This window comes from Nomascus leucogenys, chromosome 8, assembly GCF_006542625.1.
Source record: "Nomascus leucogenys isolate Asia chromosome 8, Asia_NLE_v1, whole genome shotgun sequence".
NCBI lineage: Eukaryota > Metazoa > Chordata > Mammalia > Primates > Hylobatidae > Nomascus > Nomascus leucogenys.
In genome coordinates this window covers 3,784,239-3,808,557 of record NC_044388.1, presented here as the reverse complement: position 1 = coordinate 3,808,557, position 24,319 = coordinate 3,784,239, and the positions used below count along the sequence as shown (strand labels likewise).

The 24,319-nt window shown below is 43.5% G+C and overlaps 1 protein-coding gene and 1 pseudogene across 1 annotated transcript; one reads left to right on the top strand and one right to left on the bottom strand.

Moving 5' to 3' along the window:
* Positions 1-5,822: 5,822 nt before the first annotated feature.
* On the bottom strand, positions 5,823-6,710 carry LOC100591665 (annotated as a pseudogene).
* Positions 6,711-20,909: 14,199 nt separating this feature from the next.
* CCDC184 (coiled-coil domain containing 184) lies at positions 20,910-23,068 on the top strand. The gene has a single exon (XM_003252218.4). It carries the CDS (start codon positions 21,262-21,264, stop codon positions 21,844-21,846), a length of 585 nt encoding a protein of 194 aa, XP_003252266.1. The 5' UTR covers positions 20,910-21,261; the 3' UTR covers positions 21,847-23,068.
* The last annotated feature ends 1,251 nt before the right edge of the window (positions 23,069-24,319 follow it).

Below are 24,319 nucleotides of genomic sequence, written 5' to 3'. Positions count from 1 at the left end.
TTCCATGAATTTTGTGTTTTAGTGTGCTGTGTCTCCCATAAGACTTTTAGGTCATTATTTTTTTTCTTCCCTTCCCTCCTGATTCCAGTTCTGCTCTCAAGAAGTGCTCATTAGATGATGTTGATCAACAGTATGACTAATGTTCCTATTTTCAGACCTTGGCATAAACTTGATCTGGAAATTTGATAATGATGTTTTGCCTGTAATGGTTGCTGCTATCACTGTTCAACAGTATTAGTATCCAGACTCTGTGGGTATGGGGTATCCCAGGTTACAGACCTGGGTGTCTTGCCCTTTGAGTCTTGCCAGTACTGAATGGCCACAGGCTTTTGAGCAACCCCTAACTGGAGTAAAAAACTCCTTTATTCATTTGGCTGGCTCCATTCCCTGTCCTGATTTTGAGTGGATCTTTCAGAGTGACAGTGTGCTGGGGCACAGGAATTCTGCATCGCAAGCTTCTAAGTGGTAACATGAAGCCTTTCACAACAGCTTTTAAAATCTCTGGCCAGAAATTATCAAATACTCCCCTGTCATCCTTCTCCATCAGGGGCTGCCTGGCTAATGTTGATGGCAACGTTTCCCTGACACCCTTCCTAGAAAAAAGCAAGTTAAGTAAGAAGAAGGGACCCCTTTCAAATAAGTTCTCCATCACCAAAGAAAAAGAAACAAGCCAAAAGGGAGTTTGAGATACCCTAAGAGTGAAGGAAAGACAGGGAATCAGTCAATGTTTACAAAATAGAGTAAAAAAATAAGATCCAAGTGTCAGACTAGTTGGCTAGTTGGGAAAAAATAGCTTTCTCTCAATAATGGAATATTTTACTTTACTTTGAATTTGTTCAATTTTTAGGACTACCGCTTACAGCACATTCCTTATATATAGAAATAATGTAATATTATGCAAACTTCATAAAGACCAAGATTCCAGTTCTGATAGTAGCTCTAGTTACTTTACTTGTAAAAGTAAGTACTTTTATAAGTAAAAGTAAAATTATTTACTAAAGTAAGTAATACTTTACCTGAATCTCAGTTGTACAATGGGATGAGAGTATTAACACCTACTCCAAAAGTTAATTTCATAAAACCTAGACCACATTTGTGAAAAGTGGTTTCGTAAACTACATAAATGTTGACATGTCATGTTTATATGATTTTATATTTGTTCAAGGAGGTTACCAAATATCTCATCCTCCCAGTTACATTGTGGCACCTTTAAAAGAGCAGAGATTTAGATTTCTTATACTCATCTCTTTTGTCATAGCACAGTTCTAAACACACAATAGTTATTTAATAAATACAATGGAATTGAACTAAAGTGAACAGATCTCCCAAAAATGGGAATAGTGGAGTGCCTCTATCTCCTAGTCCCTGACACAGAAACATTGAAAAGGAAGCTTTGGAACTAGAGCAAAGAAAAAGAAAGTTCAGAGGAAACATAATGTAAGTCTCATGAAACCTTTCATATGCTTAAACCTTGTACTAGAGAAAGTAATTCAGCAAAGAAAAGAACAGTATTAATGTGCAGCAGGGATACTCTCCCAAGACATGCCATCAGAATTAAACAAGGACTTCTTTCAGAAACTGCTCAGAGGCAGACATGCGCTCAATAGCCAAACTCTACTCTTTTTTTTCTTTTAACTTTCCCCAGGGCTTGGGAAATTTTATGAATTCTCTATTTTTAAAAAATTAGCTTTTAATCAATATTTTATTATTATTTTTGGTCATATAGTCTACCAATATTTTCCACTATCAGAGCAATTATAAAACATTTTCAGTCTTCATAGAGAAAAATTGCCTGAAGGATTTTGAAAAAAAAGTACAGTAAAAATACAAATAACAATTTTAATGATAATACTGAAATTATAGATACATGATTTTTTTTTTCCAAGAATGTAGGCATTTATAGCTAAATTACCTAGCAAATCAAGACTGAAGTGGACAAACTCTGGCAGGAGAGGTAACGTCGTCCAGGGGAGGGAAATTACAGAGGAAATGACTACCTGCTTCGTACAATTGGGTGGTCCACACTAATCTGGAGAGTCCTATGAGCAAGACAAAGAGAAAAGAAAGGAAAAGAAAAAAGATCTGGTTCTCTGAATCCATTTGAGAAGCAAATTACAGTCGATGTCAGAATTTTCTGCTCACTTAGGCCTATGCTATTTCTAATGGGAGTGTGTCTCCCCCTGGAGGGCAAGTAGAGCATTTGCTCCTTCTTGCTTCTTGCCCAAAGTTGAATGATTCGTTCTTGGTTCATTCATTAAGTCTTTGATTATATCATTAATTGGTTGATTGATTCATTCATCCATTAATTCAACAAATACTTATTAAATTCTGTCACTGTGCTGTTTGTTGTGATAGACACTAAAGATCCAGCCAGCTAACATCAAGAGAAATATGGTCCTGATCACCAGGAAAATTAGTTTGATGTGAGAAACAAATATTAGATAGTCACCTGAAAGCCTAAATCGTCACAATAGTGATGGCTTCTATAAAGGAAAAGTACAATGGACTGAATATTTATGTCATCTCAAAATTCATATGTTGAAATCCTAACTCCCCCCAAGATGATAGTATTAAGAGGTGGGGCCTTCAGGAGGTTACTAGGTCATAGGGGCACAGACCTCATGATGAGACTAGTGCCTTTCTAAAAGAGGGACCTTTACCCCTTCCACCATATGAGGACACAGTAAGAAAGTGCTATCTATGAGCAAGTGGGGCCTCACCAGACACCAACATCCGGGATTTCTTGGACTTTCCAGCCTCCAGAGCTGTGAGAAATAAATTTCTGTTGTTCACAAGGCACCCAGTTTACAGTACTTTTGTTATAGCGCCCAAATAAACAAAGAGAAATAGTAGAGAGGGTAATAGGACGATTCAGTAGAGGACCTAATTCAGGCTGGGAAGTCAAGAAAAGCTTCCCTGAGCATAGACCTGGAAGATGGGTGGAAACAACCAGGTCAAAGGTGTGGAGGAGGTGTGGGGAGGGGGCCTCCCCAGCCAATGGAGCAGGGTCAGGGTATTCAAAGACCTTGAAGAGGAAAGAGCTTAGGAAGCTGGAAGACAAGGAAGAGGCGAGAATGAGGAGACAAGAAGCTGGAAAGGTGGGAAGGCTCCAGATCAGGTGTGGTCTTGGGGGACATGTTAAGGATTCTGAACTGTATACCAAAAGAACAAGAAGCCTATCAACAGGTTTTATTCAAGTGACATGACCCCATGTGTGTTTTTAAAAGACCACTTTGACTTTTTGAAGAAGAATGGATTATAGTGGAGCCATGACAAGGATTAAAATAGAGAAAACAGCAGCCTAAGTGATCTGGACAAAAAGTCAAGCAGGTTTAGATTTGAGTGGTGGCCATAGAAAGGGAGAGAAGGGGGTGAATTTGAAATATTTTAATGTTAGAATTGATAGAACTTGGTGATTGGTTACAAGCTGGAGATGAGGGGTACTGTGGTCAAGAATGACTCCTAGGCTGGGCGCGGTGGCTCACACCTGTAATCCCACCACATTGGGAGGCCGAGGTGGGTGGATCATTTGAGGTCAGGAGTTCAAGACCAGCCTGGCCAACATGGCAAAACTCCGCCTCTACTAAAAATACAAAAATGAGCCGGGCGTGGTGATGGGTGCTTGTAATCCCAGCTACTCAGGAGGCTGAGGCAGGAGAATCACTTGTACCCAGGAGGTGGAGGTTGTAGTGAGCTGAGATGGCTCCACTGCACTTGAGCCTGGGCGACAGAGAGAGAGAGACTCTGTCTCAAAAAACAAACAAACAAACAATATATATATATATATCTTTTTTGTGTGTGTGATGGAGTCTTGCTCTGTTGCCCAGGCTGGGGTGCAGTGGAGCCATCTCAGTTCATGGCAACCTCCGCCTCCTGAGTTCAAGCAATTCTCCTGCCTCAGCCTCCCTAGTAGCTGGGATTCAGGCACATGCCACCTCACCCAGCTAATTTTTGTATTTTTAGTAGAGACAGGGTTTTGCCATGTTGGCCAGGCTGGTCTCGAACTCCTGACCTCAGGTGATCCACCCACCTCAGCCTCCCAAAGTGCTGGGATTACAGGCATGAGCCACCATGCCTAGCTTATATATATGTATCTCTTTCTAAAAGTATCCAAGATTGTTTAAAATTATATACTTTGAAGACCTCTTATCCCAACTCAAAAATTTTTAATGACATAAATATAACATTGAAACCAAAACCTGATAAAGATTATACAAAAGAGATAATTACAAACGAATATCGTTTATGAATATCATAGGCAGAAATGCTAAAAAAAAAAAATAGCAAATTGAATCAGACAGCACAGTATGTCATGACAAAGTAGAAACTGTTCTGGGATGTAAAGATGGTCCAATGTTAGGAAATTCATTAATATAATTAATATTATTATATCTAAGAAGAAAAGTCCTGTAATTATCTTCCTAGGTGCTGAAAAAGCATTTGAAAAAATTAAAGTTGCAGTTCCTATAAAAGTAAATTACAAAAGAAGAGTGGAAGATAATTTTCTTAACATCATAAAGCATCTTGTTTATCATCATCTTACTATTTTCATAGGAAAACACTGGAGGCATTCCTGTTAATGTCTGAAACAAGACAAGGATACCCACCATTACTGTAACATTAACATGATGTTGGAGGTATTCGTCAATGCATTTTTACAAAAGAAACCTACTGGATGTGTGAAAACTGTTGATGATATATGTATATCTAGATAACAAAAGCAAATCAATGAATAAACTACACAAACAAAAAGATGAATCTATATGGTAGCAGAATATAAAAGCAATATACAGAAATCAACAGGCTTCATACATAAGATACAAGGATGAACCCCAGTTAGAAAATAAAATGGAATCAAGAGCCAATTGGTAAGAGCGACCATAATTACGAAACTCATAAGTATAAAGGTAAAAAGAAATATATAAAGCCTATGAGGAAAACTATTAATATAATAGCTTCAAAGACATAAAATAGATCTGAAAAAATGAAAGACATTCTAAGTGAATTTGTAAATTTAACATGATTCCAATAAAAAGGCCAAGGATTTTTTTTTGTTTCACTTTGTTTTTTAGTTATACAAATTGATTCTTAAGTTCATATGGAAGAAATAAACAAGAATATCCAAGAAAGTCCTGAAAGGGAGAGCAATGAGGAGGGGCCAGTCTTATCAGACATTTAAGATATTGCAAAACCTTCATAATCAAACTAGTATAAAATTGGTGCATATAGACAGACACACTAACGGAACATAGTAGAAAGTCTAGGCATCAATCCAAGTACATATAAAAATTTAATACATGTTAGACATTATAAAACAATGGGAAAAATGGGCCTTAAAAGTATATGCTGCTGAGACAACTGGGCACCATGTGGAAAAAGGTGACATTGGATCCATAGATTATACTGCACATCCAAGAAAAACTCCAAGTGGCTTGATTAGCTAAACATGACTACATGGAAACTCTACAAGTCCAGAAGAAGGCATGTGTAGATTTTTGTGTAATCTACCTATGCACCCCTGGGAATAGCGGGCAAAGCATTCCTATGTCTCAAAACCCAGAATCAATAAAAGACTAGTCAATTCTATTACATATATATATATTTATAAATTTCTGTTGTTCACAATTTTAATGATAATACTGAAATTATAGATACATGATACTATTTTTTCTATATATATACTATATATATTTATATATATAGTATATATATATTTATTTATAAATTATATATATATTTAAGTTATTTTACCTTTATTTCCTTCACTTTAAGCCAATCATGAAATTTCACAGTGATTTCTGGGGTGGAGGGGGTGGGCGGCGGTGTTAAGAATCATTGGGGCTGTGGCTCAATTGGCCCGCGGAGGTGCAGGCAGGGTGGGCAGGCCCTCACTGGAGCAGCTGAAGGAGCACGGTCTGCCCCACCAGCAGGTAGATCGTGTTCCGAGAGCGAGAGCGTGAGACCTGTTACTCGATGTCCTCCACAGCTTCCACCTCGCGCAGCTCAGGCCGTCTCCTGTGGCGGCCAGTGAGTTGGCAATCAGCTCGGCTGCCTTGGAGTCGCTCTCAGCAGAGATGATGGCTGCCTTTTTCTGCTGCTCAGCTTTTTCCACCACAAATCTGGCCCTCTCTGCTTCCTGCCGAGCCACCTGTTTGGCTTCTAACGCTTCTGTGAATTCCTTCCCGAAGGTCAGATGTGTCAAGGACACGTCGTCCAGGATGAGCCCAAAGGTGGCTGCTCGCTCCGTAAGGTCGTTGTTCACCTGCCTGGACACCAGCTCTCTCTGGGTGATTAATTCTCCAGCATCGAAGCGAGCCAACACTGACTTGAGGATCTTGGTCGTGATGGACGTCAGCACAGGCTCATCATAGTCCTCTCTGATGCTGGTGAAGATGCGAGGAAGCTGGCTAACGACAGGCCGGAAGATGATGCGCAGTGTGATGTTGACATTCTGTAAATCTTTGCTACCAGTGATGACTGGTATATTACATGGTGGAGAATGGCAGTCAAAGATAATTGGTTTCTGTACCCATGGGATGAGAAAGTGAGTCTCTTCCCCCACCACAATGTCCTGTACTCCACGGAATCGGTCAAAGATGACAGCTCTGCGGCGCAGCATCCACACTATATAAGGCAGAGTTCACCACGCCTCCTGCAACAGCTAAGACCAGGCCAAACTTGCCGGTGGACTCAAACACTTTGGCTGCCATGTTTTCTTCTGCTGGACCCTCTCACACCTACTTCCACTTTGATCTACACATGAATTCCCCAGCCACCCAATTCTATTACATATTATTTTTTTTAAAACTGTATGGCCCAAATACCATAAGCAAAGCCAAAGACAAATGAGTCACTGGACAAAACAATCGCATTTTTTACAACAGAATAAAAAGTAATCTCCCTAATATACAGGAGCTCTGAGAAATAAAAAGACACAGATCCAGTAGAAAAATGAGCACAAGACATGAACAGATAGAAACAATTCATGCAAGTGGCCCTTAAAATAGTAAAACATGCGCAACTCACTCAAAAAAGAAAGGCAAATTACATTACATTGAAAGAGTGTTGCTTATTGTATTGGCAAAAATTCAAAAGTTCGAGAGTACACTTTGTTGCTAAAGCTCTAGGGGAAAAGAGACACAGTGAGACGCTACTGGTAGAAGTATAGAGTGATACAGTCCTTAAGGAAGGGAATTTAGTACAATCTAGCAAAATTACAAATGGACTAATTTGTCCTTTAACCCAGCAATGATATTTTTTGGGACTCTACACTAAAAGTACTTCTGCACAAATTTGAAATAATATAAACACGGCCTGTCACGGTGGCTCACGCTTGTAATCCCAGCACTTTGGGAGGCCAAGGAGGGCGGATCACGAGGTCAGGAGATGGAGACCACGGTGAAACCCGGTCTCTACTAAAAATACAAAAAATTAGCTGGGCCTGGTGGCGGGTGCCTGTAAGTCCCAGCTGCTGGGAGAGGCTGAGGCAGGAGAATGGTGTGAACCCGGGAGGTGGAGCTTGCAGTGAGCCGAGATCACGCCACTGCACTCCAGCCTGGGCATCAGAGCCAGACTCCATCTCAAAAAAAAAAAAAAAAAAAACAGAAAGAAATAATATATACACAAGGTTAGTGTTCATTATGGTATTTTGAATGACGAAAGTCTAGAAACTCCCCAAATATCCATCAATAGGGGAGCAGTTGAGTGGTTAAATAAACTGTAGTATATAGTGGAGTACTATGAACCCATAAACATGAGGAATATCTGTATGTGTTGCTCTAGAATGATAGCCACAATATTTTATGAGAAGCTACTTTAGTGCAAAATGAAGCATTGGAAAGATGAAAGCAATAAAAGACTAGTAAATATAAAAGTAATAAAAATGTTTATCTACACAGAGTAGGGAAGGAAAATGGATGGAAATGGAAGGGAGAGCCGAGCACGATGGCTCACGCCTGTAATCCCAGCACTTTGGGAGGTCGAGTTGGGCGGATCACCTGAAGTCAGGAGTTCGAGACCAGCCTGGTCAACACGGTGAAATCCCATCTTTACTAAAAATACAAAATTAGCCAAACATGTTGGTGCGTGCCTGTAATCCCAGCTACTCGGGAGGCTGAGGCAGGAGAATCACTTGAACCTGGGAGGTGGAAGTTGCAGTGAGCTGAGATCATACCACTGCACTCCAGCCTGGGCAACAAAGTGAGACACCATCACAAAAAAAAAAAAGAAAAAAGAAAAAAGAAAAGCAATGGAAGGGAGATACGGCTGAGTATACCTTTTTATGTAGTTTTGACTTTAGAATCATGTAATCATTTAACATATTCAATAACTAAGTTAAACCAAAAAGAGAAAAAAGAACAAGCCCTAAAATTGAAGCAAGTGAAATAAATAAAGCTAAGTGTTTATGAGGTTGGTAACACAACCAAAAAGAAAGATTTATTTCAAATGACTTTTAAACACAACACTTTGTCTTTCCTTAGTGAAATATATTCTAGGAAAAAAACAAACTACAAAGAACTCTTAAGCTTCATTCTGTAATTTTATTGTTACTTCTAATAGTGGTATTATAAAACTATTTTATGTATTTTATAGGATAAAGCAAGTTTAGTGTAAGAAGCCATAAAAATGTGAAATCAAATAAGTTAAACATCTAGAGTTTAAATAAAATCTGCAAGCTACAAGTGTTCTGAAGATGCCAGTAATCTCACTGAAGACTATAGACAAGCTGAACAACATGGATCTGTGGATGAATCTCTGAGCGGGAAAACACAAAAGACTGTTCCTCAGTGGACCAAGCAAGATGACCCCTCAGACAACGTCTGTGAAACTGATGTCATGTGGCACCCTGATGCTGAATACATAGATCGTACCTTAATCCTGAGAATTACAGGTGCCAGATGCTTGGAAGATACGGGATATCATGATCTATGAGGAAGACTTTCAAGTTACAGACAAAAGACCTTTAAATATTTTGGCACTTCTATCAATGGAAATGTGAGCAGAACATTTTTCACAGTTGGACAAAAGTACTCTGTATATAAAAAGAGCATTCTACAGACTTATATCTGGACTACATGTGAGCATGAATGTGCATTTGAGAGCAAGATGGTATTTACAAGATACTTGGCCTGGTGTGATGGTTCATTCCTGTAATCCCAGCACTTTGGGAGGCGAAGGCAGGCAGATCACCTGAGGTCAGGAGTTCGAGATCAGCCTGACCAAAATGGTGAAACCCCATCTCTACTAAAAATACAAATAATTAACCGGGCATGGCGTGCCTGCCGTCCCACCTACTCAGAGGCTGAGGCAGGAGAACCACATTAACCTGGGTGGCAGAGGTTGCAGTGAGCTGAGATCATGCCACTGCACTCCAGCCTGGGCAACAGAATGAGACTCCATCTCAAAAACAAAACAAAACAAAAACCCAACAAGAAAAACACCAAGATACTTATTTGGAAAAGAAATGGGGACACACGTTACAGAATTCCATCAGAGGTTTGATGGCATTTTGACTGAAGGGGAAGACCCAAGAAGGCTCAAGAACTTGTATTTTCTCTGCTTAATAAAATTAAGGCCTTAATCTAAAATGCAACCACTCTCTGAGCATCCAGATTTTCAACTATTCATTGGAAATGAAGTTCAAGATTCAGAAAACAAAAAGTTACTTCTGGAAATATTTTAGGAAGTCAAATCATTTCTTTTGTATTTTGATGGAATTCTTTTTTTTTTCTTTTTTTTTCTTTTTTTTTTTTTGAGATGGAGTCTTGCTCTGTTGCCCAGGCTGGAGTGCAGTGGCACAATCTCAGCTCACTGCAAGCTCTGCCTCCCGGGTTCACGCCATTCTCCTGCCTCAGCATCCCGAGTAGCTGGGACTACAGGCACCCGCCACCACGCCCGGCTAACTTTTTGTATTTTTTAGTAGAGACGGGGTTTCACCGTGTTAACCAGGATGGTCTCGATCTCCTGACCTCGTGATCCACCCGCCTCAGCCTCCTAAAGTGCTGAGATTACAGATGTGAGCCACCGCGCCCAGCCAGTGGAATTCTTATTTAAATTTTTTTCGCTTGAGATGGAAGAAACAGCAAAGTAACTAAAGACAGATTTTAGGCTGCATTATAGAAGTATTTCAAAAAATAGGGATTGCGTTGGTTGGTTTAAATGTCAAAGTGGGGAAAGCTTCAGGCTCAGGATTTGGCACTGCTCTCAAGGTCTTGTTTTCGGAGAAACTGATAGCAAACATGCCAGAAAGTGGGCCCGGTTAGGAAACCCATCTAACCAGACAAAAAATAGTATTGCTTAATGCATTTGGAAGAAGTTCCACAAGTGTGAAAGAATTATAAAACGTCAGGAACTTGTTGCAAATTATTAATTTAAATATGATTTGAAATATGCCTGTTTCTAGACAATGAAGGCCAGGATTATCAAATTTTTAAGTGAATAACATTTGAAATATTCACAGAGAAACTTATAGCAAATTATAGACTATGGAAGACAAGAATCAGAGAACTTCAAGACATAGAAACTATTCAAAGTGAAGCACAGAGAGAAAAGAAAATATTGAAAAAGAAAGGACCAATGCAAAAGTGCTCTGTGTGGCATATCAAGTATTTTAACATAATGCAATTGACATTTCAGAAGAGCCATGGGCCAAGAAAGTATATTTAAAAATATGGCCGGGCGTGGTGGGTCATGCCTGTAATCCCAGCAGTTTGGGAGGCCTAGGCGGGTGGATCACCTGAGGTCAGGAGTTCGAGACCATCCTGGCCAACATGGCGAAACCCCATCTCTACTAAAAATACAAAAATTAGCCAGGCATGGTGGTGGGTGCCTGTAATCCCAACTACTTGGGAGGCTGAGGCAGGAGAATGACTTGAACCTGGGAGGCGGAGGTTGCAGTGAGCTGAGATGGCGCCACTGCACTCCAACCTGGGCAACAAGACCAAAACTCCGTCTCAAAAAAAAAAAAAAAAAAAAAAGAAAGTATATTTTTAAATAATGGCTGAGGCTGGGCACGGTGGCTCATGCCTGTAACCCCAGCACTTTGGGAAGCTGAGACGGGTGGATCATTTGAGGTCAGGAGTTGGAGACCGGCCTGGCCAACATGATGAAACCCAGTCTTTACTAAAAATACAAAAATTAGCCGGCCATGGTTGTGGGTGCCTGTAATCTTAGCTACTCGGGAGGCTGAGGCAAGAGAATCGCTTGAACCTGGAGGTGGAGAGTGCAGTGAGCCAAGATTGTGCCACTGCACTCCAGCCAGGGAGACAGTGAGGCTTCATCTCAAAAATAAATAAATAAATAATAATAAAAGCTAATATTTTTCCAAATTTGAAAGCTCAATAAAATCCAGGCAGAATAAACAAAGAAAACCATTCCCATGAACACCATAACCAAGTTGCTACAAACCAAGGATAAAGAAAAAAATTCTAAAAGCAGCCAGATGAAAAAGATACACAGGCCAGGCGCATTTGCTCATGCCTGTAATCCCAGCACTTTGGGAGGCCGAGGCAGGCAGATCACCTGAGGTCGGGAGTTTGAGACCAGCCTGACCCACGTGGAGAAACCTCGTCTCTACTAAAAATATAAAATTAGCTGGGCATGGTGGCGCAGGCCTGTAATTCCAGCTACTCAGGAGACTGAGGCAGGAGAATTGCTTGAACTCAGGAGGCAGAGGTTGCGATAAGCCAAGATTGTGCCATTGCACTCCAGCCTGGGCAACAAGAGCAAAACTCCGTCAAAAAAAAAAAAGAAAGAAAGAGAAAGAAAGAAAGAAAGGAAGGGAGAGAAAGAAAGGAAAAGAAAGAAAGGAAAGAAAAAGAAAAAGAAAGAAAGAAAGAAAGAAAGAAAGAAAGAAAGAAAGAAAGAAAGAAAGAAAGAGACACATTATATACACAGCAGGAGTTGGCAAACTATGACCCCTGGGTCAAATCTAGATCACTTTTTATTTCTGCAAAAAAAAGTTGTAGTGGAACACAGCCATACACACTCATTTATGTATTTGCTATGGCTGTTTCTGTGTTACAATGGCAGAGCTGGTAGTTGCAACAGAGACCATATGGCTTCCAAAGCCTAAAAGATTTACTGTATGGATGTTTATGAAAAGTTTGCCATCCCTGATGTAGAGGAATAAAAAAAAATGCCAACAGATTTCTTTTAAAAGCTATGTAAAGTGAAAGACAAGATTGAGCCAGAATTTTTTCTACCTCGCAAAAACGTCTTTCAGAAATAAAGGTGAAATAAAGACTTTTTTTATGCCAACAAAGGTGAAATGTTAAAGGAAGTTCTTCAGGCAAAAGAAAAATGATAACAAAAATTTGATCAATATAAAAAGATAAAGAGTGTGAAAAGTGATAAATATAAGTAAAATAGTTAAAACATTTTCTATTTATTTATTTAAAACAGTCTTGCTCTGTCACCCAGGCTGGCGTACAATGGTGCGATCACAGCTCACTGCAGCCTCGACCTCCCAGGCTCAAACAATCCTCCTCTCTCAGCCTCCTTAGTAGCTGGCACTACAGATGCGTGCCACCATGCCCGGCTAATTTTTGTATTTTTTTTTTTTTTTTTTTTTTTTTGCAGAAATGGGGTTTCACCATGTTGTCCAGGCTGGTCTTGAACTCCTGGGCTCCAATGATCCTCCCACTTTGGCCTCCCAAAGTGCTGGGATTATAGACATAAGCCACTGCACCCAACCTCTCACTTTTTAATCTCTTGAAAAAAAATAAATGACTATATAAAGTAGAAATAATAAAAATCCAGTTGGGTGTTAGCGCACGTAGAAGCAATATGTATGACAAAAACAATAAAAAACATAAGGGAGAAACTGAAAGCAAATTGTTATAAGATTTTTACACTATTTGAAAGTAGACTATGATATGTTACAGGTGTATATTGTAAATCCTAGAGCTGCACTGTCCGATCTGCTAGCCTCTAATCACATGCAGCAGAGGAATAGTCTTCCAGGCAGGAGATTGCAAGGGCCTGAGTATGGCATTGCTTGGGGAAATAGGGAGAAGGAAATGGATTAGAGAAGCATCTGTGGGTATTAAGAGACTGTGGTAATCTTCCTATTGTGAAAAACATGCAATCATTTCAGGATTCATTCAACTTTTGGTTTGGAGTTAAAATGTGGGAGGTAGAATTGCTGATAGCACAGAGCTGGTCTCAGGGATATGTAAATCTCATATCCAAGCTAAACTCAGACAAGTAAGACTGTCTTCTGGTTTTCAAGGATTCCTGGAGAGGAAATGCAGGCTCGTTCCTCTCTCACACATCCATCGCTCTCAAGTTCTTTAAGAAATCTAACCTAAATGCCTTATCCTGCATCTTGACCTCACAGTGGAAGTAGGAATAACGCTAGTTTGTCTCAGAGTTAAAAATCCTTTGAGAAGTTCTTTCTAGCTTTTCCTTCTGTCACATCTATTGACTATTTGCTTTCTTCCATTAGGTCTTAGATCTCAAATTAACAGCAGTAAGTTTCAAATTACATTATCTCCATCTCTTAGAATCTTTCTCCACAATCCCTCCTTTCTAGGAAGAGAATCTCCCCTAACACACTAGTTTAAGTCCACAAGTATGAAGCAGAGAAGCTTATGTCCAACAGGCCTCCCTGCAATTTAAACATCAGTGATTTCAGTGTGAATAATGTGAAATTGTGAGCAGTTTATTATTTAATATACCTGGAGGTGTCTTGGATGATACTCATTGTTCTAATGAGCAGCAAAAGCCACTAATGCCTTAGGTAAGAGGGAATTGGTTTTTAATAGTATAAGAAGCAGCTGGAAGCCAGTGTGTGATATGGTGATGGATGAACTGGGATGAATGAGAGATTGGATGTGTGACTCGGAATCATCCTCTGAGGAGAATCTAACTCAGTTTCATTCATTTGATCCAGGCAATTACCAGCAAACCTCACATACTGTTCCCTTCCGCATCTTAGAGACCCAGACAGCACTGTGGAGAATAACAAGATCTTACTAAAAATGTCTCACTTAGGTTGTTTAGAGACCAACCTCAATTTCTGGAATATTATTTTTCTGATCCATATTTGCTGTTTGGTTTTAATTTAGTTTTACTATCCTGGGAAGGCTGATCTTTATATATCTTTTGTTATATATTTGATCAATGTGGGGAGTTTCTGGTTTGGTTTTAGAACAGAAGTAAGGAAAGGAGGCAGCAAGGGACAAAAAGGACTCAATTTTATTACAGTAAAACGTGTAACTCGGTGCTAACGCTACGCTAAATCACCATAGTCTACCAGTTTAGGAACCCAAAGAGAAGACGTACACTAGCTTTAAAGCATAGTAATCTCTGTGTTCATAATGTCCCTTTCTCAGTTAGCTACTAATCTTACAACCAGAAACAGGGTAGTTTTTCTGAGGCTGTCTCCACCAGAATAAGAATATAAGTCAGGAGTTCTCCTTAACATGCAGTATGAAGATAGAGGCTTGATATCATCCCATTCCCAGGTAATGCTGAGGGGAGCAGAAAGCGTGCATTTCTTTGACCCTGAGTTCTGACAAACCTTGGTCCTAGTATCTTTGAGACTTCGATGGGGATAGTGGTGGAATATCCCAAGGGAGGTTAGAGGGGTGGTGGCAGCTCTCATTTCAAAGGTGCAAGCGCTTTTCTATTTTGTAAGAAATAGAGACTTCTATTTGTCTCTGAAGTAACTATTCCTTTGTTCAAGAAAGGCCACCAACAGGGCCACTTAATAGTGTGACCATAAGCTGTAGATTACCAAAGTAGACGGTTGAAACTGAAAAAGCTAAAATGTTCTCGAAGAAAAGGCAGAGATGGAGCTCTGCAGACTGCATGTCCTTAAGGGAGTTGTTTCTTTTTCTAGGTATGGATTTAGACTTCATTCATTTATCTATTCAACACATATTTATTGAGCATCTGCCATGTGCCAGGCACTATTCTAGGTGCTACAGATAAGACAGTGAAGAAAACAAACCCCCTGCCCTAATGGATCTTACACCCTAGTTGGGAGTAAAAGATAAATAAATAATACATAAAATAAATAAACAAAAATACAGGATAACAGATATTGATAACTGGCGTGGAGAAGAATAAAGCAAAGCAAAAGGATTAGAGTTCCAGGATGAAAGTGATCCTGGTGCTTTAAAACAAACAAAAGAGCAGGCATTGTGCCTATGAACTGTGAATGAGTGGTCAACCACAGAAGATGGAGCTATTTTCAGGCAAGATTTCTTAAAATAGGGCCCTCGGGGTTCTAGGTGGAAAAGTTGGGGGAAAGGGTCCTTCTCCTCACTTTTGCCTAAGATCTAGCACTTCTACAGTACTTTGAAGACATGGATTACATTTTGGGGCCCCTGTCCATGGTATCATCACAAATACTAGTATAGTCTCCATTTGTGTCTGGGCAATGGAAACAGAATGCACCCTTACAGTGGCTGCTAAACTATAACTGATAGTGCCTCGCTGGCCCTTGAGAATGTGGTAGAAATAACTTTTGACACTATTTGGGGGGGCCTCTGAGAGGGGTGGACTTAGTATAACTAGATGTATTAGTAAGAGGGAGACCTATAAAGTTTTGTAGAATTGCGTAGGATAGAATAGCACAGACTTCCTCAAGATATGACAGGCAAGGAAGGGCCTGGAAGTTTGCATAAGTCAGCTATGAGGAACATTAAATTCCTAAAAATACCTTTAATGGAAGGGAAGTTTATGGCACACATATCATAGTCCCTATCCTACCATAGATATTTGGACATGATTTCCTTCAAATTGGACTGATACTCTGGGAGAGGAAATTGGTCAAACAAAATTGCCCCCATTGAACTAGAAATTGGTTTTTCAGGTGGTGCAGCACTATCAGTGCCTGACTTGGGGCCAAACCAGGCTCTAAGCTGTTGCAAAAATGGCAACTTTCTGGGGGGCAAAATAATTTATGGAAAAGATGGAAGGTGCTTGAGGCCATGCACCAGGGATCATTGGTGGCTCTGGAGTTCTGAATGCTTCTGTGTCCATGGCCAGCTACCTAGAGACTCGGGTTGGAACTGGTGACATCACAGTGACACTGAATACATGTTTGAATATGCACTGAGAGGGGAAAAAGCCTCTGCACGCGTTGATCTAAGAGAAGCTGCTGCAGGGGGCAGTGCAGAAAGGGGAGATGGGATGACACTGGCAAAACAGGTTTAATTGGAATGGGGGGTTATTTTCAGTGGAGATTCATATTGCATGAGAAGTTGGAAGGTCCCCTAGAATTCTTGCTCTGAGTTAAGTTAATATGGAAGATAAATAACGGGTTAGGGGTAGCCTTAAAGACTCCTAAAAATAGTTTGAGGTCACAGAGCAAGCAACTGGAAGTGTAGTTCAGGCCTTACATGAGGTGTGGGTAGGTGGCTCACCACACGGCCATGTCTATAACACTAAATAATCTTGAGGGTGTGGACAGTTGGATCCCCTCTCCAGTTAGAGGCTCATAAGGGCCCAGGGTCTTTGCAAACCACCATGTCCATTTCTCTGTGCAAACGTCAGGGAGATGAACAAAGCAGATTGGCTGTAATGCCAGGTAAACCACTCTCTGGTGCTGAGAAAAACTAGTCTATGTGACAGGCAAAACCCACAACAATGCAAATATTCTCAGCCTCTCCATCTTTTTTATCCTCTGAGAAGACCCCTGTAATTGATAGCTGGGATTCCCAGTACTCATGCAGATTGGGGGAATGAGGGACAGAATCAAAAGAGCTAAAATAAGCTTGGCCTGATTTACGTGAGGACAGGAAGCTTCTTGGAGGAGAGAAAAAGAATACATCCAAGAAGTGAAGAGAGCCAGGGAGTGAGAAAGCAAGGGCCAGGCTTGAGAGAAAGTGTGGGAGTGTTTGGGGAGAAAGGAGAGAGACCAGCAGCAACAGCTATGCCATAATGTGTGGAACAAATAGAGAAGGAAGGAAGACAAGTTTCAGATGTTTCGCTGTGCACTAAGAATGTAAACCCCTTTAGAGTTCGCCCAGAGACTGTAATAAAAATCTAAATTGCTTTTTAATTCTTTTGGCTGTTGGATATGTTTCTTTTGAATGTGATATCATGCTGCGATGGGCCACAAAACAGCTCAGCTTCATAAAAGTTATATTTGGGGGATACTGTCTGGGATTTGGGGCCTAAGGTACAGCAGTCTCATTTTAGATCATTGCTTTAGACCTGACCCTCACCAGCATCATCAGATTTATAGTGCAAAAAATACACCAGCTATAGAAAATAGAAACTAGAGATACATTAGACACCAGACAGACGAAAATGGCAGAGCCTCTTCTGAATCCCAATTTTAGTGAGAATGGGATGTTTGAAACTAGGGGTACCTGATGGAAACCTATATGTAGACAGCATGAGGGTCTGTCCCTATCACAGATTGATGAGAGTGGAATGAAGGAAGAGAATAGCTAAGGTGATTCCCAGAGGATAATAGAAAAGCAGGAAGCAGAAGCTGTGCAGGGGTTATATTCTCTTATTATGTGGCAGTTCCTCTGAATATTCTAGTAGGATGGCTAGGGTACACATCTGGCCCCCTTTTGCTTGGAAATGGACCCATGCAACTAACTATAGGGCATTGGGATCCAGAGGGCCCAGGCCTGTAACCCGGCTAGCCAACTGAGGCTCTGCCTCTGTTCTCCTTATTTTCCTGAGACTAGACTTTTCTACCTTATCTCATTTTCACACAGAGTTCCTGAAATGATCTGGTTTTCTATCAGACGCACCAATGTCTCCTTCCTATATTTTCTTTTTCTTTTCCTTTCTCTTTTCTTTTCTTTTCCTTCCTCTTCCCCTTCCCCTTCCCTTTATTTCTTTCTCTTTCTTTCTTTCTTTCTTTCTTTTTCTTTCTTTCTTTCTTTCTTTCTCTTTCTTTTTCTCTTTCTTTCTTTCTTTCTTTTTCTTTCTTTCTTTTCTCTCTCTCTCTCTCTCTCCTTCGACTAAGTCTTGCTCTGTCACCCAGGCTGGAGTGCAGTGGCACAATCTTGGCTCACTGCAACCTCTGTCTCCCGGGTTTGAGCGACTGTCCTGCCTCAGCCTCTGGAGTAGCTGGGATTACAGGTGCCCACCACCATGACCAGCTAATTTTGTGTTTTTAGTACAGACAGGGCTTCACCATGTTGACCAGGCTGGTCTCAAACTACTGATCTATATGATCCACCCACCTCAGCCTCCCACAGTGCTGGGATTACAGGCATGAGCCACCGCGCCCAGCCACCTTCCTATATTTTCAAATCCTGCTACTGGTCCACTCCCCCAGTTCCCACCTACCCTTGGTTGTCAAATGTTTGACCTGGAACTTGACTGGACCAGCCAAACTGCTTGATCTCTGCACATGTTTCCCATGGCCTTTTGTGCTTCTCCAATAATTTTCCCTCCCTCTGGGCTCAGATCCCTTGTACTCTCAGTGGACTTCATGGCCAGCACCTCTGGACAGCATGATGTAATCTTATGCTGAAAGCCTTCACATCCTCAACAATAGTGGCAAAAGGCCTTGTATGATGACATACCATAGCTCCTCCTGTATGGGGGCTATGCTTAATGTAAGCTTATGGGATTTCAATGATGAGCGGTCCCCCACTGGGACAGAGTCACTCTTTGTAGGTACAAGGCAGGGATATACCTGAAGGGTGAATTGGCAAGATGAAATCTTCCATGTGAAGTGCTTGTCAAGAGATGTAAAGTAACAGACCCAGACAGAAAGCCTGAAAGCCATGCCAGTCTTTTCTGGCTATAGCAGAGCCCTCCTCCGAAGGATGAAAGCAGGGTTGGACCCATAAGCCCTGAGAACATGCTTGCTGTAATATAATCAGAAACTTATGCTGTGTAAGCTCAGCTGTTTTCATGTGTCCTGTTTCTATTTCTAGTTTTCCTATAGTTTTTAATAAAGTCTCTTTGTAAACACCAGCCCACTTCAGCTGTGCTTATGGAAACCAAGGAAAAGCACTTCTGTCCTCTCCTGAGCCAGAGTTTCAGGAGTAATCTAAGGTGTTATTGCCACGTGTGGGGTACAGAGCAGAGGCAGGAGTCCTAACCAAGGTGAGAGTCCTGGAAATCTGTAGAATGAAGGAAGAAATGAGCAAGCAAATAGAATTGAATCATTAGCTTCAGAAAATACAATACTGTGTTTTAAAAATTTGTTCATATATTTGTTTTGGGAAATCAAATTTCTAATGGCTGCATAATACTTTATATATCAGCAATTTTGCCTTAGTTTATTTAAACATTCTGCTGCTGGTCATTTAGGATAGTCTCCACTTGTTTCTATTTTAATAGCAGTAAGATTGGTATAGGCCAAACAGTCCTCTAGTGTCACAAAAGTTTCCCTGGGCCAGCCTCACTCTTTGTCACCAAGCACATAACCAGGGAAACCCAACGGTAACACATTTGCTGTCACTGAACCGCCAGTCTACAAAACACTCACCTTTACCTAGTTCTTCTCTATCTTGAAGTGATATAGTTTGTTTCTCTTTCCCAGATTTATTCTTGTGAACTTCATTTTTGATTTCTGATCACTTGGCTTCCCTAATTTCCTAGGGTCATTATTAATTAGTGTGCTCTGCCCAGGTGCCGATTCCTTCTCAATCTGGAATCATCTACATATATTAAAGACAATTTTTCTTCTTCCTCCGCCCTTCCTGCTCCACCCCTTAAATAGGGAAAGGGCTTGTCACAAAGGTTGGGGATACTCAGTGTATGTCTGAACTTGGGCACTGAAAGAGAGAGCGGGAATTACTCTAACACGCAGTCCCCCCCATCCATCCCCTCCACACAACGGTCAACAGTTTACCTTTTCACCTGTGCGATGATGCAGAGTGTTATTCAGAATTAGAAATAATATTATAGATTATCCAGTCCAATTCCCTAACAGATGAGGAAAATGATGTGGCCAAGGTCGCTGAATGAATAAATGGCAGAAACGAAACTGAATTCAGGTCTCCTAAAACCCACTACGTTTGGCTTGGAGGGTTCTGGATGAGAGCATGGGACGTGGTGGTTTTTGTTATTCATTCAATAACTATATGAAGCATCTACATACTGGGTGCCAGGCACTATTTTAGGAGCTGGGGATTCCGTGATGGAGGGTGCAGGGGAGACAAAAATCTCTGCCCTTATGGAGCTTTTATTCTCAAAACTTAAGTACTTGGCCTCCCTATCCGGGACAAACTCCCAGAGACCTGGGTAGGAGCGGTAGGGTCTCATAAAGGAGGGAGTCCCATCCTTCCCCAGCTCCGGTGATTTCTAAAGCGAGAGGGCTGATTTACTGCAGAAACCTCCGTAGTGCCCTCCTCCTACCTCTGCACCGCCAGGCCCGGTGGGGCCGGCTCCAGAGCGCCACCGTGCCCCAGCTCAACTCAGCCTCTCTACCCTCTCCGCTTTCCTGCGCATCGCTGGAGGACAGGGAGGCAGGACTCGATTTTAGCGCCATCCTCTGAGAAAGGAATGCGGGCTGGAAAAATCCTTCCAGGGCAGTCGCGCTGGGTCTCATACCCCGGCTAGGGGAGGGACGATCTCTCCTGGACTTAGAGGTTTCTGCAGCAGACGGCTCTCTCATGCTTCCCTATTAAACATTGCAACCACACGCTCTTTCCAGCCTTGGCCGAAGCCACTGCAGCGTCCCCTCTCCTCCCCCCACCCCGCTAGTCCACACTCCAGAGCCCCACTGCAGCTTCCAGCCATCCTCCCTTTTTCTTCTCCACTTCCTGGTTACCATGGAGACACACGTCATTTACGTGCCGTGCGTCGCCTTGGAAACAGAGGAGCATCCGCGGCACCGCCGGGAGACCCGCCCCAGCTGCTGCTGCCACACTCGCGGGCGCTGCCCGTTAATGGCCTGGGGGAGTCCCGAGTCCGACGCGCCGCTGGCCTCAGCCTGGACCCGGACCCCTCCGCGAGCGCGTCTGACCCACGGAACCCACAGGCACTCTCTGCTTGTGGCGCCCAGAGGGCGGCGCTGACACGGGCGAGATCCGGGAGGCGAGGCAGGGCAGGGCACTTTCGTCCCGGGGCGAGCCCAAGAGACGCCGGCTCTGGGACCCTCGCCGGGTCCTCGTCCCGCCGCCTCTTCTCGGCCTCCCGCGATCCTGCCCGCGCCCTCTGCCCAGGACTCGTCTCTCACGTCGGCTCCCTGCCCGTCCCGGGAGCCTCCGCTTCCCTCGGCTCCCGCCCGCCCCTCCCGGGACCTCTCCCCCTCCACCCCTTCCCCCACCCCGGAGGCCGGGCTGGACGCGACCCAGAGCCGCCGCCACCCGCTTCTGCCACTCAATGGAGGACGGTCTGCTGGAGATCATGACCAAGGACGGCGGCGACATGCCGGCGCCCCTGGAGGTGTCCACCGTGCCGGCAGTCGGGGACGTGATCTCCGGGGAGTACAACGGCGGCATGAAGGAACTGATGGAGCACCTGAAAGCCCAGCTGCAAGCTCTGTTTGAGGACGTGAGGGCCATGAGGGGGGCCCTGGACGAGCAGGCCTCGCACATCCAGGTGCTCTCGGACGACGTGTGCGCCAACCAGCGAGCCATCGTCTCCATGTGCCAGATTATGACCACTGCGCCCCGCCAGGGCGGCTTGGGCGTGGTCGGCGGCAAGGGGAGCTTCCCGAGCGACCTCCAAGAGCCGGAGACTCCTTCGCCTGGGATCGGGGACAGCGGCTTGCTGGGTCGCGATCCCGAGGACGAGGAGGACGAGGAAGAAGAAAAGGAGATGCCCAGCCCCGCCACACCCACCAGTCACTGTGAGCGCCCCGAGAGCCCCTGTGCCGGTCTCCTTGGGGGGGACGGGCCACTTGTGGAGCCCCTCGACGTGCCCGACATTACCCTGCTGCAGCTGGAGGGCGAGGCCTCCCTGTGAGGGAACTCCGCGGGGCACTACCTTCCCGGGCTGTCTTTGGGTTTCCGAGTGCATGACGCGAGGGGACTGAACGGCGCGGTGCGGCATGCTTCACTTGGACAGCTGCTCTTGTGGGTCAGGCAGAGAGAGACTCCCTCGAGGAAGGATCTGTTGGGTGAAGGACTTTGGGAGCATCAAGAATTCTTTCTGCCCAACTAAGCGAATTATAGCAAACTGCGGAAAGGCGAGGCTCCGGGAGAGGAAGCGCCCATCTCTGGACTCCCATCCATCCCTATCCTGTCCTTTCCCCCTCCCCAGACAACAGGAGAACCCGTGAATTGTGTAAATAAAATTCTGCTTTTTCTATTCTGAAAAAGGACTAATCTAGGACCATGGCAAATAATCTCTAACAATTTACCTAGAAATTAAGGAATTGGGGGTATTTTGTTCTGGCAACAGGAAATTTACCCTTCTGCTGAAATCCAGGATATTCAGTGCTCTGCAGAAGCCTCTCCCCCTCACAGATCTCTGCGGCTGCTGATTGGTAAAGGAAGCTTGAGGAGGGAACTGCAGCCCTAGGAATCTGGGTGAATGGGGTTCCAAGGGCCCCTGGGCTGGGAGGAGCTGGCTATGAACGTGCATGAAGACATAATAGCTCAACCTCTAGGATTTTGCATGCAGAGCGGATCCTGCCTTGTCACTGACTTCATCTGGGATTGCTTTTCCACTCACTGGGGCTTAGAGAACAAAGAGCCCGGTTCACAGGCAGAGACTCGGGGGTGCTCAGCAGCAGCCCAGATTTAGGGGACATTTGAGGGACTCTTGGGGCCGCAGCCAAAAACTGTCTCTCCTGGCTACACCTGCTTTACTTCAGTTCCTTTTTCTGTCAATATGTCCTTGCCCACTGCCTCTCGGTGTTGCCTTCATAATGTCTTGTGTGTGTTATGTGTGTCTACTTGTGTAGTAGTGTGTGAGCCCTCAGGGGCAGGGCTTGTGGCTCTGGTGTTAGGTTCAGGGGGCTTCAGACCTTTCTACGAGCTCCAAGCTATCATGGCGCTTTTCCCTCCCTCTTCCCCCAACCAGGGCATGGAGCATGTGGCTGTCCTGAGGTTCTTTTACTGATGTGCCGCCCTCCCACCTCCTCAAGTGGTGACTTTGTGTGCCCTCTGCCTCCTTTGTGTATTCCTTCTCAATGCTTTCCTTGGTGTTAACCTTAATAAAAAGGCGTCATCTCCCCTCCTTGCTGACTGGTACTAGGGGGATATCAGGGTGGGGCTTAGTGAGAACTGCAGGGACCATGCCTTCCCTCCTCTCTCCTTGCCTCCAGTTCAAGGAGTTGACTGTCCCTGACCTGGTTGGGACAGGCATTGCCAACTCTCCCTGCTTTCCCTTCTGTCCTGGACCTTGACCTCAAGCTGTCCTGGGGAAGGAGGTGGTGAGTGTTGAGACTCCCATGCTAACATGAGTTTTTAGTAGCCAGAACTCCAAATGTGCAGGAGACTTCTTTTTCAGTGAAGCATATGGGCCCTGGGAGATGATTTCCAAATCTGGGTCCTGGAATGGCAGGTACTGCACCTGTTCCATGGAGGGAGTGGGGTGAGGGTATTGTTCTGGAGGGATTGCCTGGGATCTCTGGAAATAGTGACACATCACAAAGGGAAACCACAATAACTGCCTCAGGCCTCTAGTGGAGAACCCGGGTAAGGTGTTCCCCAGAGGGCTTGACTGACAGCTCTAGTCTACTCCCTTGGGCAATGGAGATTTCTTGAGGCTGCCCCTGAACAAAATTTGAGAGCAGAATGAGCTATGGTGCTGCGTGTATGTGTGTGTGTGTGTGTGTGTGTGTGTGTGTGTTCTAGCTGCTGGTAGCTGCAGAGTGGTGGAAAGAGAGAGCACTAAAGACACAGATCTGGACTTAAATCTCAGTTCCAACAATTGAGTGCTTGAGGCTTAGTTTCTGGATATGTAAAATGGGGACAAGAAGTTGTTGGGGAGAAAAATATATAGGACTCCTAGGAAGTCTTGTGCAAATGTTAGTTTCCTTATAGTTTTATTGGAGTTGGGGGGGGCGGGTAGTGGTGACTGGCTCCTCTGGGAAAACAAAGCTTCCCAGGGAAAGTTCTAGAAACTCTTTTTATATAATCTTTCCCTAACTGAAGAATCCTTGAGGCCGGGCGCAGTGGCTCACACCTGTAATACCAGCATTTTGGGAGGCCAAGGCAGGCGGATCACCTGTGGTCGGGAGTTCGAGCCCAGCCTGACCAACATGGAGAAACCCCGTCTCTACTAAAAATACAAAATTAGCCAGGCATGGTGGCACATGCCTGTAATCCCAGCTACTCGGGAGGCAGGAGAATCACTTGAACCCGGGAGGTGGAGGTTGTGGTGAGCCGAGATCTTACCATTGCACTCCAGCCTGGGCATCAAGAGCGAAACTTTGTCTCAAAAAAAAAAAACCCTTATCCTTCTTTAGAATTAGATATTAGGTGTTCTA